This window comes from Cavia porcellus, unplaced genomic scaffold (assembly GCF_034190915.1).
Source record: "Cavia porcellus strain 051 isolate PalLab524CR breed Dunkin Hartley unplaced genomic scaffold, mCavPor4.1 scaffold_10, whole genome shotgun sequence".
NCBI classification, from domain to species: Eukaryota; Metazoa; Chordata; class Mammalia; order Rodentia; family Caviidae; genus Cavia; species Cavia porcellus.
The window spans coordinates 38,905,258-38,920,563 of NW_026947493.1; the positions used below are offsets into that span (position 1 = coordinate 38,905,258).

General features: G+C 36.4%; 1 protein-coding gene across 6 annotated transcripts in view; it reads left to right on the top strand.

Annotated features, from left to right (window-relative positions):
* Positions 1-15,306, top strand: part of Nkain3 (sodium/potassium transporting ATPase interacting 3) — a 614,497-nt gene that overhangs the window by 224,829 nt on the left and 374,362 nt on the right. For 4 of the 6 annotated variants that reach the window (XM_063257371.1, XM_063257372.1, XM_063257368.1 and 1 more), the window contains exon 2: positions 14,900-15,121. The exons of the other annotated variants lie outside the window; for them this stretch is intronic. In XM_063257371.1, coding sequence (XP_063113441.1) covers positions 15,026-15,121 — 96 coding nt within the window. In that variant the 5' untranslated portion in view covers positions 14,900-15,025. The remainder of the gene's footprint in view (positions 1-14,899; positions 15,122-15,306) is intronic. 6 annotated transcript variants of the gene reach the window in all.

Below are 15,306 nucleotides of genomic sequence, written 5' to 3' on the forward strand. Positions count from 1 at the left end.
TCTCTGACAGTCAGACACAGATGAAAAGACTCCAGCTCTAATGGAAAAGACTGTTTAGTTGTAAGAAAAAAAAATTCTCTCTATTCAGAATAGGAAGTCACCAGAGTTGTATCCCCAGAGCATTTTTAAAACTGGGGCAAACATGCCTCTGTCTGGATGATTTAGTTGCAGGTCTTCCTGAAGGGCAGAATTGCATCTGTGTTCTCCCAAAGTCTCTGGCTGTTTTGAGTGTAGGATTGTGGGATCACTCTTAGTAGAAATGCCACACTGCCAACTACTTTAAATGGTGTTCTTAGAAGAATAATTAATCTTTGTGACTATGTGACTATAGCTATAAAGTTTTCAAATTTTTGTTGTTGTTGTTGCCTGAGAATGAGTTGATAATTGAGCTCGCCCTTAGTTATGCATGCTACAAAGTGTGGAATAGAGAACGAGTACTTTTCATGGCCACGAATGTGATAAATGAGCAGCAAATCCCTTGTCAATTTCACGCACATACACATGCACATGCCCACATGCCTCTCATTTAAATAGTCTATGATGCTCATCGAAGAATGCTCAGGTCAAGTACATATCCATGGTAGTTAAATGCAAAGGGCAGTCCCATGGGCCCCCCTTTTATAAGTGATCTTCCTGAATGGCTTTAACTTCTGGCAGTGTGCCTGAATCACACACAGCAAAGAGTATCTAAGATCTGGACCTGGATTATAGAATCTCATTCTCTACAAGGTCATATTCAAGTTGTCTCAAAAGTCTCATTAATACAAGTTGTAAAAAGAACTCTCAATTCAAGAAAGAATGATTCTAGGAAGTGGAAAACAGTTCTGGCTAGTGTCATCAAAATATCATTTCCCCATATAAGACTGAGTTATGGTTTTTCGGTAAATTGTTTTATTTCTTACTCTGGGAAAATCTAAATTCTTAAATGCTCTAGTGGTTTTTAAACCAAATCTCAAACTGTTGGTTAAGATTAGGCATAGGTTCCTCAAAACAGACACTGATGGTAATGACTTTCAAATTGTATGTCTCTCAGTCTTCTCCTGTGGATAATACTAATATGAAGCAAAGAACCCAGAAAGACAGTGGCCTGAAATTTGTTCTGGTAATGTTTTTTATATTCATACCTTAAACATAGTAATATAATAGGTGACAGAAAGAGAAAGAGAGAGAGCTGTGGATCACTAACCCTTGAGTCACAATTACACAATAAAGATGTTTCTCAATAGTGACTATGTTTCTCAAAATTCTATAATGACTTAACTAGCTATATATAAATTATTAAATATTTTAATGAAGATGAATAAATAGGAAACAATTTAAGGGAGTAATTCAATTGTTTTCACTGTTTGATATGAGAAATCAACATGTTCAGCGCTGGAAATTTTTCATTAGTGTAAAGGTAAAGCAATGGTTCTACACTACAGTGTGCATAAACTAGGACGCTGTGCTGAATTGCTGTGAATATGAACACAGACAACAGGGATTTGAATATTGGGAGAAAGGGTGAAAAAGTAACATTCCAAGAGCATGTTTGTCTTAAACTTCTAGGTACAATTATTTTTACTCTGAAGTGTACAGTGCAGCGAAGTTAAGAAGCAAGTTATGACTCTGATGCTAACATGACTACCCTTGAGACAGGACACTTTAAATCTCACACAGAAGAGGATGACCTTGAAATACAGCTGTCTTGTTCAACTTTATTATTTTACAGTCCATTGTTTGGTAGAGCTGTAGCATAGACACAAGAGATTCTTACTTTTTGGCTTTAATTCCCACAGATGACAATCTAGGCTTACTGTAATCGTTACTTTCATATGCATTATATTCTTTATAATGTAAAGTTGAAGGTGGACTCTATGTCAGTCACATTAATGAATCCAGCCCTCTAGAATACAGGTTTTGTATTGATATGACAAACAAAAATGAATAATATCTTGGCTAAGAAAGATCTGAAGTCAGCTAAGATTCAATCGGTTTTAAGAATAAACAGGCTTTCTGATTTGTCTAAAGATTTACATTATCATCTACAAAGTTTTTGACTACAGAGATTTAGGCTATCATTAGAACTAATTATGAGCTAGTTATTGATTCATTTAGGGAATAACTCAGCCAAATGGCAGTGAACTGAAAAATAAGCAGACCCTGAAGGGACACATTGGCAGTGATAACTAATTCTGTGTGCTGATGGGAATCAGCATAGGTCACTCAGAAAATAGCCCTGGATGGAACCAATTATTCACTGTCCATCCACAGTGAGTGGTTTCCTCAGACATGGTCTACTGACATCAATTAACTCTCATGACATTCTTCAATTATTTGAAATCTCCAGGCATGCCTCATCTTTCTAAGGGAGCAGCTAGAACATTTCAAGTTTGTTTTGCTTTCTTTGCAAAGGTATTAAGCTGAACAGCTGTGGCATTTCTCTTTAGTCTTAAGAACACTCTGTCCATCCATGTTAGTTACTTGCTTACTTTACTGAGTACATCTTGACATTTTATAAATGAATGCAAGCCTCCACTGAATTCTTGAGATACTCAGATTTTTAATAGCTACACTAGTTTGCTGTTGTATGTAGTCATTTTGAAGATGCATTAATTGCACATCAGGATTGATTTTACCAAAGGGTCCATGAAAAAGAGCCCATATAGAACCACTTCTTGCTCTATGAACTCATTGTTGATATTGTGTGAGGCTACTATGCCAGTGACTGGTGTGGAAGGAACCACAAAGCATAAATTATTTTCCATGTAGACTTCTTCATTTAGCAACAGGTTTATAAATTCCTGCTGTGAACCATCAACTACGCTCAGATTAGCTTTAATGGAGGAGCTATGTACCAAGAATCCTAATACAGAAACTCTTGATGAGAACTGATTACTTCTTTTTCCCAAATGAGTACACAAGGATACATGCTTAAGGGTGAATTGCAACCTTTTCAAAACTGACATTTCAAAAGAAACAAATATTGATTAGGAAAAGGAGCACTGAATGGCAGTAAAAGAGATACTTTCATAACCAAATGAAAGGATGATATCAAAACGAACATTTGCTCTTCATCAATATGTGCAAGAATTTCACATGGTAATCATTTCTTTCTCTTCTGTTTAGTTCGCTAGCTTCCTGTTAATGTTAGTGAAAAGAACTGTAAGCAGTGGTGGTTATACAGCAAAGAGTCAAATGATCTTGAGACTGATAAAACATCTAAAAAGATGGGTGCCAACCGATGGATGTGATTTGTCTGCAATGAAACTAATTTTGAATTTTGATTCCCCAGAGTAATAGTCTTGCAGGTGTTTAAGAGATAAAATTCACTCCTTGTGAATTTTAGCTATTGAAAGGCTGGATTACTAATGTGGAGAGTTGATTGTTTTAAAGATATCTTGATATCTCCATCTTCTCTCTTGATGACTGTCTCCTCTGTTCATGGTCTCATTTATGCTTTTCTGTCTTGAGTTCACACAGACAAGTTCCTCACCATAAGCTGAACAAATAATGGTGCCATGATCTTGAAATTCCTTGCCCTTAGAACTGTTAGATAAATAAGCCTTTCTTTGTAAGTTTTGTCATGTCACATTTTCTTTTTATAGAAACATGAAACAAATTAAGACATTCAGGATTGTACCTAATATCCTTAGTAACAAGAAGAGTGTGCATTTTACATCTAGACATTAACAACGCATTTTAAATAAGCTACTATTCATGCTTGCAAAGAGATTGTAATTGAATTCAAATGTTTTATGAAATAATATGTTTTATAACTAAATTTGAGGAGACAAGTTGGGGGTTCCATAGGTGGAATCCCTCGTTTCCTGCCATCGACCATTAATAATAATATGCATAATTATTTTATCATTAAAAACAATTGAACTTCTTGAGAACATACAGGAAGAAGAGGGTATTTTAGGAGGAGATTAATAGGCTTTATATTAGACTCAGAATAACTTGTAGGTTGTCCACCTGGAAGTTCCAGAAGGTAGCTCAAAAAAGAAGATCAGATCTTCAAGCTGGTGACAGAGATTTATATATTCACTCAGTTTGGAGTTCAGTGACTCATTTCTTATCACATACTTCACTTTATTCAGAAAGAGATGTCAGGCGTTTGTGCAGTTAGAGCTTCCAGTAGTCAAAAGAGAGAGAGAAAGAGAGAGAGAGAGAGAGAGAGAGAGAGAGAGAGAGAGAGATATCAATAATTATAAATCGTACAACTTATGTAGTAAAAAAATAAAACCAAATATCAAGAAGTATGACTTTCTCACAGTGCTAACAGTGAAATCTTTCCCATTGAATTACCATTATACAGTGAACAAACAATTTTGTACTAGCTAGAATAGTGGACCACTATAAAAAGTTCTTAGAAGCAGGAAAACAGGGGGCTGGAGGTTTAGCTCAGTGGCATAAGCGCCTGCCTTGCAAGCAGACAGTTGTGAGTTCAATCCCCAGTACTGATAAAAAGGAAAAAGACAAAAAAAAAAATTAGGAAAACAGCAAACAGCATGATACACTATTTAAATATACTCAAATATTTAAAAAAAAGGAAAATACACACAGGAATGATAGCTATCACCTTCACATTTTGCCTTTACATAAAATGAATAGGAAAGAATTATAAATTGCAAGTTAACTGCATCCATGATGCTTTATGTTTCAAAAAATAAGAATTCTGATACAAAGTATCACTGAACAAATTATATGCATTTGAAATATTTCATAATAAAAAGTAGCTAATGGGAACTAATAACTTTAGTTAATAATAATAAAAAGTGAGCTAATGGAAACTAATAACTTTTCCTAAGTATTGATATTTAGAATTGGTGAGATATCCTCAAGGAAGTTAAATCAACTATATAAAGTCTTTGAAGCAAATGAAAAAAATGTTAAAGCCTCTGTAGGCATTTACAAGACTGTTGTTGCTCTTAGTCTTGCCTAAAGTTTAAAAAAATCTGAGTTGGTTATTTGACAGAGTCACAATTATATTGTCTTTTCTGTGGAATCAGGTATGTGTAAGTAATCTGACACAGAGGGAATGCAAACAACTTATATACAATTAGTAAAATATGTGTATCTCACCTTAAAATTTATAGTAGATATCAAACACCAGTTCACAGTAAATAGCTGGACATTTCAACAGAGTGTATATTATGATGTAGCTTTTAAGTGGCATAACATGTCCCAGTTTTGCCCTTAGATTTGTGAGTCATATTCAGGTTTATAGGGGCCAGACCCTTCTAGAAGGTTGTGTCTGGAGATTTTATGAAAGGCATAGATAATTTACAGCAGATCAAAGGGAAAACCTGCAGGATGAAAGGCTCAGGAACAATGGAATATAGAAGGGCAGGTGAATAAGAATTAAGTTGAATGAGAAAGTGAAAGGCTAAGAGTGACATAAATAAACCATAAAATGGTGCTCAATACAGATAGAAACTTTTGAACAATTATTATGAAGGTCAGAGTGAGGAGGAAAATATTTGGATTCGAAAAGACCAGAGCTTAACTCCAACACATAAGAACATTCTAAGTTACAGATCACTGAAAATGAAATGGGCCCTTATGACAAGTTTTTCATCAAAGTGTAAAGCTGACAGTTGCCTACTTCAGAGTATTTAATTTATCATCATTATTACACATTTATTCACTTATGGGGTAACTTTTTTAAAAAATAGATTATATATTCGATTTCTTTGTCATATTTGACACATGGTTCCCAGAAACTAGGTAAGTTTTTAAGATCATTACATAGGAATACTATGTAGATCACAGGAAATATCAAAACTCTACTAATGAGAAAAAAATTGCCATATGTCTATGTCAAAACAGGGTCATAGAACATTAGACCTAAACTGGGCTTCATTTTAGAAGTGAGAAGTAAAGGCCCAGAGAGTACCCAGCCCCTTCCAAGGCACATGGTTATTAACAGGCAGAGTTCTACCATCCCTGGCCTGTTAGGGTAGTCATCTATCCTTCGCACAAAGAGTGATAACAAGAAAATGTCTGTGACACCATTCGCCACACATGAGCCCCTGCCCCTATGCCTGACTTGTATCCTCCAGAGGCAGCATCAAGAATCCTCCTTGGAAACAGGCGTCCTTCTCACTAAGCAGAACTCTGCAGTCCTAAGACTTTGACCCTCAGACTGAAATTCTGTTGTAACCTTAAGCCAGAGAGAGAGGATCTCACTTACAACAGTGAGATGTCCCTCGTGTCCAGCAAATCTCCACTCCAGGCTAAAGTGAGCACTGGAACATCCTGGTTCAGTCTCAGCCAATGACTTGGTAGTTCGGTCCAACCACTGGACCCTGGATGGCAGTGTTCCAAGTGGGGCAGTCTTTCTTCAGTCAGCATTGCAATGAGATTTATTATGCCCATTTCAGTTGAAAACAGAAAATAAGTTAACTGATTCTGAAGACTAACATATTAATAGACTGATACATGAAATTTGAGGCCAAACATTCCTCAGTAAGACTGAGCTTTGTAGAAATCACATCATTACAAAATAGTAAAGGAGCTAGCACATCAGTTTGAAATAACAAGATAAAGATTTTAACCTTGCTTTGTAAGGTAACATACACCTGTCAATAATTTTTATTATTCTATATTAGCTAGGTGTTTACCATATATTCAGGAATTATTCACTGGTTCTCAGTTTCCCTTGCTGTATTTCAGATACAAAATTGATTGCTTTTTAATAAATGCCATGGATAGTTATAAAAGCTAGTCTTTTAGAAAATGTATCAAGATGTGCACTTCTCTCCAGTTGAATCAGGTTCCAATAATATATATTCATCCAAAGTGTTCACACTTCATGTATGAAACCATTTCCTAAATGTCAAGAGTATAATGAATTCTAAAGATTCTCCTATGTGTGACTCGTGACTTTATAGCAATGTAAAATTACTTGCTTATAAAGGAGTAAGAAAGATTCTTTTCTCATGTTTGTGAATTGGTTCATGATTTAATGAGGGAAGTATTTCTAGTTCCTGCTTGGCCATCCTACCTACCTGTGTGATCTATAAAAAGAAAAGAAAACTGGACAAATAGTGAAGAGACCAACCATATCCCGAATTCAAGCTAAGTGGCTTTCAGTGTAGATAGGCCTTGATTCCCCTCTCACAGACTTAAAGTATCTCCACATAGGTATTTTTGTAGGTATAATATAACATTGTTATAGTCAGAGATTGCAAGGGAAATTATTATATAATATTTATAGTATTATTTTGTAATATTCATCCAAGAATTAAATACAAAATAAAGACCCAACGAATCCAGTGAGGGCCTGGATACCATGACAATGTCCTGTGTGAGTCCAACAGAAGATATAGAGCCTATGACAAAGACTCATGCAAGTTTGTTTCATGGGCTGTGCTGGGAAGGCCTCATGGCTAGTGGTGGAAGTTAGAAAATATGTGCCAGAGGGATTAAGGATCTGTGCCAGTAGGCTGAGGGTTCTGCACTGGAGCTAGGAAGCAATGCTCAAAGTAAAAACCAGAGCTCCTGAAAAGTATCACAGTCATTATCAGTGACAATGAGGTCCTGTGCTCCTCTGATGATGAGAACATCCAAGTTCATCTCAGGAAACCAGCAAGACAAGTGTCTCCTGGAGACTGGGCAGCATACTATCTTACCCTCCTGAGCCAGAAAGCAATGCTCAACCTAAGAACCAGAGCTCCCCAAAAGTGAACCAAACCATTCTCAGCAATGACATCCTGAGATCCTCTGACCATGAGAACAGCCAAGTTTATATCAGGAAAGAAGTTCAGCAAACTCCAGGAGAGCCAACAACAACATGGAACCAACAACAATACATCTTCCTCTCTAGTCCTCTCTTTTATCTTGACAACAATCCTCAGGTGGGCCATCCATGCCCAGCACTGTGCTGATTCAGTTTAGATGGCATTACAAGTTAACCACCAGTTATCAATCCACCACAAACATATTCTCATAAGAAAACTTGTAAAACATCAGTGTGCCCCTATGGTAAACTTTATGTTTGTATCCTCACAAACTTCTAATCTTTTCTGCTATTCTTTCTCTGTCTGGAATTTACTTACTGAATAGATGTGGCATTTGATACTGTCCTTAGTGATCTTCCCTTCTCTTTCTCTCAGTCTCTCTGTTTCTCTATTCTTCTTCTACCTTTCCCTCTCTCATTCACTCTAAGAAGCTTCTTGTCCTGAGAGCTACTGCTAACAGCTAAGTATCTTGTAAACAGTCCTGAGATTGGCCCCAGTTGAAAGCCGAGTTGAATGGTGACCAGATTCCTGAAGTCCCCTCTCAGCCAGTAAACACAGTGTCCCCAATGTCTGATCTTTATAACTTTACACTTACTGGGTCCATGTATTTTAGGTTGTCTATGCCATTGTGTTACTTATGACCAAAAACTGGTACAATAATTATTCAAAATTATTTCTGGGCATAGAAAGAGGAACCAAGTTTATACACTAAATATCTATATTTTATAGCATTTTATCCAACTAGATGCTAAAAATACTTTCTCCAGTTTTATACATAGGAAAACTAATGTGCGTAGAAGCTATGTAACTTGTTGAAGTCATAGTGACAGAAATAGAATCGTAAAGAGACTCATCTAAACCCAACCCCTCCTTTCATTCTGTTAGACCAGCAGCTGTCAATGCTATTTCTTCTTTATCGTATGTAGCCAATGAGTTACACATGCTGAAAACACTCCCATAGACTTGAATGTAATTCCCAGCGTCCACCTATAACTCAACCTCATTATCTGCTAGTCAAGGAAATAAAACAAGATGCAAATTAGAGTGTCATTCTGGTAGGCTAATATTGAATTTCTTTTATGTATTTATTTAATTTATTTTTGAATTTCTTTAAACTACAAAAAATTACCGTAAACCAACTTAGGGTCTTCTGTAGTTCAATTGCAAATTATTTTTGACAAATCTTACTCTTTTCTGTGTCTCCCTATATGTGTTATAAAATGGATGTTTGTGTTCTTCCAAAATGTATATTATGACAACTCTAAACCACAAAGTGGTGGGGCCTTCACACGTGGTGAGATATTGAGGCAACAGCTCTCATGAGTGAGACCAGTGTCTTTACAAACGAGACATCGGAGACCAGAAGACCCCTTCAGCTATGTAAGGCACAGAGACAAGATGACCACCTGCTAGGCAAGAACCAGCCCTCACCATATGTCAAATCTGCCAGCAATTTGGTCTTTGACTTCCAAACTATGAGGAATAAGTTGTTGGTATAAACAGCCTGTCTGTAGTATTTTGCTTTAAGAGCCCGAAGTGAACTATGGCAATGCTAATAAAGCAGATGCACCCTCTTGCACTTCCAGATAATGCTGAAGGTCTGACATGTAGACAAAGGGAATACAGGCAAGAACTGTCATGCTGATGTCCTGTTATCTTCCTACAGTACAGGGAATATTCTCCAGTCTCTTTGGAAGTGATCCATATATTTTCCAGCTAAAATCAGACCAGAGTTCTCCAGATTTGGTACTAACCCTATTCTTTTGACATTATATGGTTTACTTTCAATATATGTACTCACTGCCTTTTAAATAAGGCTCAAAACAGGTTCAATAAAGTCATAGAATCTGTCATTCAGAAAATGGCTCAACAGTAGAAAGTTAACAATAAAAGTAGGAAGTGAATCACTAGACATCTTGAAGAGTCACCAAATGCTAAGGAGTTGACCCTGATATGTGATTGAACTACCAGTTCTATTTTCTGTTTTCATCTCACAGAAGTTGTGGTACTTAATATATTTAACACACAAATTCAATTAAATGGGATGGCAAGTCACAGCTCATACTCAAGTAACTTAAAAATTAGATTTCATGAAGTTAAGAACTGATACCTGGGTAATTATCTAGTGAACCAATTGAATTTGGATTGGAACATGATAGTGATGCTGCTGGTATTGGTCCTGGATTTTAAACAAAAAATTCAAATTTTTTTTGTAGAAATAAATGATTCTTGAATGTAAGAAAAGGTGAATGGCATTATATTTTTTCTTTATTCAGCATTCCCTGGTTTTGAGTGTTTGCTTAAATTACTATGATCATTCTCTAAAGGAATTCTGTTCTCTTAAGCACAATCATACTCAAACATTTGTGATGTACTCCTTTTTCCTATGTTTAGTCCTTCTCTTCTAAATCAGCCTTCCACACTGATGGTGTAGTTCCAATAACTGGAGTCAGGGACCCAGAAAAAAAGTACTTGAGCCTCAAATACATAGGTACAGCCTCTGCCATACAGCAGCCGATTTCCCAACATATCCCCAGTGCACCACATAGCTGATGGTACCTCATGTCTTCTTAGTTAGTCATGAATATAAGATGATTAGGAACATTGGATCTATTTTATTCATTTTACACCTTTGCATCTGCTAACATGCTCTACTAAGAGAGCACTCTCTACCACACTCTACTATTTTCATAATCTGCCCTGTAGGTCAAAACTAACTCAATTATCTATTCTGAAACTGTCATATAGATCCTGACTATTTCTCCTAAATTATTTAACTTTATTTTTAGTTTTAGACTTAGCATTAGATACTCCCTGCAAGTTCTCTGCCTCTTTTCCTCCCTTTCTCTACACCCTCGCCCTTGAAATCACAACAGCAGCTTTCAACCTGGCATTGGCATTGTAAGATTCCATTCTGTCTGTCTGATTCTTCTTTTTAAAATCTCAACTGAGGTACTGTCATCATGCAGTATAAAGGTCTAGTCACATGTGGTGTGTCCCAAATACACTGGGCTTTTCAACAGCTGAAACATTATTTCGTTTCTATCTTCTTCTCACTGTCTGGAAGCTTATAGATTTTTTTTCTGAGTAAAGAAACAGAATAGATCAATCCACAGTGTAGTTTAAGGTACCGTGACATAGAGATGGTCTGAAGTAAATAACTGGCTGGTGGTTATTTCTCTCAACATTCTACCCAAATGGTGTTTGGTCTGACTGGAGACAAATAGTCAGATTTAAGGGAAATCACCAGGTTCTCTGTATTGTTAAGCAGCTCTGTTATTATGTGTCTTCCTGGCATGAATGTCAGTTCATGGCTATACAAAAATCACACTCCCTTCTTGGAAACAGGAAATCTAGATCATGCCCCTATGTCCAGCCTCCTGCCAAGTATCATTGTGACTGTCCATTTGCTTTATGTGACTGTAACTGAATAGAGCCTTACTCACCTCAGTGCATCTTGAGAATCTCATTGTCATTTAGAATCTCCTTGTGAGCCTCTATAGACATCCTCTTTGTCTGAGTTTTGCATCCATATTATTTTTTAAAACTCCTAGTTTGTTGCTTTATTTCTTGAATGTAGCTCATTTTCACTGTGGGACACTATTAAATTCATCTGTCAATGGTGTTCATGAAAAATGAGGCAATCACCTAACAGGCACCATATCATCACACCAATCAGGACTGATATCTGAAGGTTAGGACAGTCTCATGATCCCAAGATAGACCACAGCCAGGCCTGTCAGGAAGGGAGACAAAGCACTTATCTACACCAGAGCAAGGGCAGTGATGTGATTCCAGAGAGAATCTCCTGCATAATCCCGAAACTGGAAGCTTTGCACTTTCATAATTCAATTCCAAATATAACATCTATATTTGCACTGAAGTCCCAAGGGGAGAAAACTGCATTACAATGAATTTGTGCTTCATAAGCTGAAGCAAAATAAACATGATGCTGTAATTATCCTTGTTTTCACAGAGCTGGTACACTAATCTGTCCCTGGCAGGCAGACTCAGCAGTTTGCATTTGTTTTGTGATGATACATGGCCTTGGAATGTGATTGTCTGTTTCAGCATTTTGGCAGTATCTGGATGGACACCACATTGGAACAGTTTGTGAATGTCAACTTGATTAGAAATTAGTACTGCGATCATTTTGTGATCTGGCTTTGCCTTGCATTTTAACTATATGAATAACTTAAGATGGCAACCTGTAACAGTGGTATCTTTTCATGGCAGATTCTGGATTTCCTTCCTCATTCTAGATTAAATTTATAATTGATTGAGGTAGTAAGATATAAAGAAATAGTATTGAAAAATTACACTTTCCACTCTCTATCACTGTTGACTTTGAATCTTTACACTCCAGTATTGGTATGTCAATATTTGGAGCTAGAAGATATTACTCTCTGGAACATTCATTTATTCATTCATGCAGCAAATCTTTGAGTATATCTCAGTCAGTTCTCTTTACAGTGACAAAATACTTTAGAGAATCAACTTCAGAGAGAAAAAGAATTATTTTGACTCAAAGAAGGAAGGACAGAAAGAGGGAGAATTGAATGAGGGACCAAACATTCCCTTGAAAGGCATGTTCTCTGTAATCTAACTTCTTCATACTAGATCCTGCCTCTTGAGGTCTCACAACCTTTTAGTAACCCCACAGACTATTAATTAAACCTTTAGCATATGAAACTTTTGAAGATATTTAAATCCAAACCAAAGGAAATATCTGCCCTATGTAAATCACTCCACTCCAAGTGTTTATCACTTGGATAAGCAGGTGACTCCACCAAAAAAAAAAAAAAAATCACTAACACTAGTACATTAAACAAATAAAATCCATACACGAAAAATCTAATTTTAGAATGTAAGTGTACCTAGATTGAAACTTCATATAGTAATGGCAAAAAAGGATTCTCCTACTTTGTACTTTTGGTCTTTTAGTCCCCTAGTTTGGGGAGAATGCTACTCATACTCATCTTCTGGTTCTTCTTCCTAAACAGGATTTAAGGATGTTGGGAAAAGCATTCATTGAGGTATGTGAATGACAATTTGGAGGCAAAGTTCTCACCATTTTGCAGTCCAAAGAAAGATTACCTCTTTTCAATGATGCTTCTTTTCTCAATGCTTTGTAGTTAATTTATAGAAGTTTCATAAACTTGTAAAATTCCTCTCTTTCTTGGAACTTGATTATTAGCTGTATATAGGGTAAAAAGTCTGTGTACATGTATATTAATCTCTGTATCTCCCTATCTCTATATCTTTCTATCTCCATATATTCTTATTCACAGAATAGGAATCTTACCCGAAATACAGCATGTTGAGAATGAATGGCAATGGAGAAAATGGTGCTTTCAGAAGGTGCTACATGTCCCTAACCTATAATCTTCTCTGACATCTGGCACATCATTATGCCAATTTTGTGAAAATGTGAAAGATAGAATGGGCTTTGCCTGCCTATTAAGTTTTCTGAGGTTCTGTCTATTCTCTGATGCTTTTCTTAGCATGGCTTTACCATTTATTAAGCACTATTATCATGAAAGGAGAACTTGTGTCCTAATAAGGCAGTTCCAACACTGTATTCCAGTGACTGTATAGAAAGCCTGTGTCTCAATTAAACAGTGACCACATGTGGAAATAGTTCAGTGGTTTCCTTTGAATGTGAGATGAACAATTACATTCCTCTAAAGGATACTAGACACCAGGGTGCTAGCATATTATGCAACTTTTCTCCTGCGGTACTGACAGTGCTTGAGCAGTGAAATCATATCTACACCTGTGGGCTAGAATGTAGCTCTGCCACCCCAAACCACCATCTCATGTGCACTGTAAATGTCACCAGCTATTTGTTGTCATTGAGCACTGTACTGTAGCATGCATCTTAATTACCTGTGCATTATGTGAAGTTATAGTGCATTCCCACTCCCAGACTTTCTTTCAGTAAATGGTGGAACCCGATTCTTAATGGCTGCTCCTGGGCCACATCAGAACCGCTGCCTTAGCAAATGCTTTTGCTTCATGTGACTGTTCTTTCAGTCAGGAAAAATGCATCTTTAGTCATCATGGAAATATAGGGGCATTAAAGTTTATTATTTTGTCTTAGTATAGTTTCTCACTTTCTGAATATATTGTAGAATGGTCCCAAAGGAAGAGTTCATAACCAGTTTCCTGTGAAACAAAGCTAGACAAATAACAGTCTACCCGATGCAATGGAATTCAAATTGATTTGTGTGCATGCTTAGCTTGTGAGTAGCATTATTTATAAAACTTGAAATGGAGACATTACTTCTATTCAGTTCAATGCTAAGTGATTCATTTTTGCATCCAAAATTCATAGAGCTAACAGATGAGCACTGAGTTGAATTCATATAGTGTTTGCCATACTGAAGTACTAGCAGCATATGTTACAGTCCATGTGCTGTTTCCGTCACCCACATATACATGCAATTTATGCCACATATTTGTATACAGATACATAAACACAAAGGGGAAGCTTTACTATTATATATTCATACATGTTCTATATATGGTATATGAATTTTTAAGTTCCTTTGAATATGAATACACATTTCAAGGAAATTTTCATAGCCACTTTTAAACAGCATTACTCTAGTTGGGAGCATAAACAAGGAATGCTCACAACGTTAAAATTCATTTAAAAATAAGTATATTTGATAACACCTTTAGAACACAAAGTTGGCAAATACCATGATGACAGGCTTCCAGCTAAAGAAAAGGATGACAAATTGCTTTCTTATTAGACCTGAGAAACAAAATTTTTTAAAAGCATAAATATATAGGACAATTATGAAACACCTATTATAAGAATGTTAGGTCATAATTTGATACTAGTCTATAATGCCATATATCATATCATTCAAGGAATGGTGGAACATAAAGAAGGTGATTTCTCTCCTCTGGAGAAACTGGATAAACAGTAGTAGAGCAACAGTGTGTTCACTGGGCATCCCAGGTATTAAATCCCTGGACACATCTAGGAAGGCCCAGGGAAACATGACATACAGCAACACATTCCTGGACCACTAAAGAAATCTGGAAGAACATAAAATATGCTCTTGAAATGTGTGACCTTCTTTTGTCTCTTGAGTTAAATTCTTGTGTGAAAAGAAACTGCTTTGATTGTTTCTATTCAAATTGCTCATATTTTCTAGATTAAACTGGGATACTGCCAGTAAACCACAGTTCATGTCCTCCAATCATAAATACATGTTAAATACTGTTCAAACAATCTCCAGCTTACTGCCAGCTATAGATAAGACAATCCTGATAGAAGAATTATGATCCTGGACTCTATTCAGTATCAACAGAGAGCCTCTGTCTGCCCATCAGGAGACAGGATACAAAGTCATCCAAATTTATCAAGTTGTAACAAGGTAAGCATGCTAAAAAGTGTGCTTGGGAACAAAGTGTAGCTTAAAACAAAGCATCTGGCCTACACTCACTGCAGCTGAGACCCTTTTAAAGATTCCATGGTGATAACTGATTTTCATTAGGAAAGAACTCTGGCTTCCAAGGAACATTCTCCTTTTCTTATTTGGCATTACCCCCAATGTCTTCT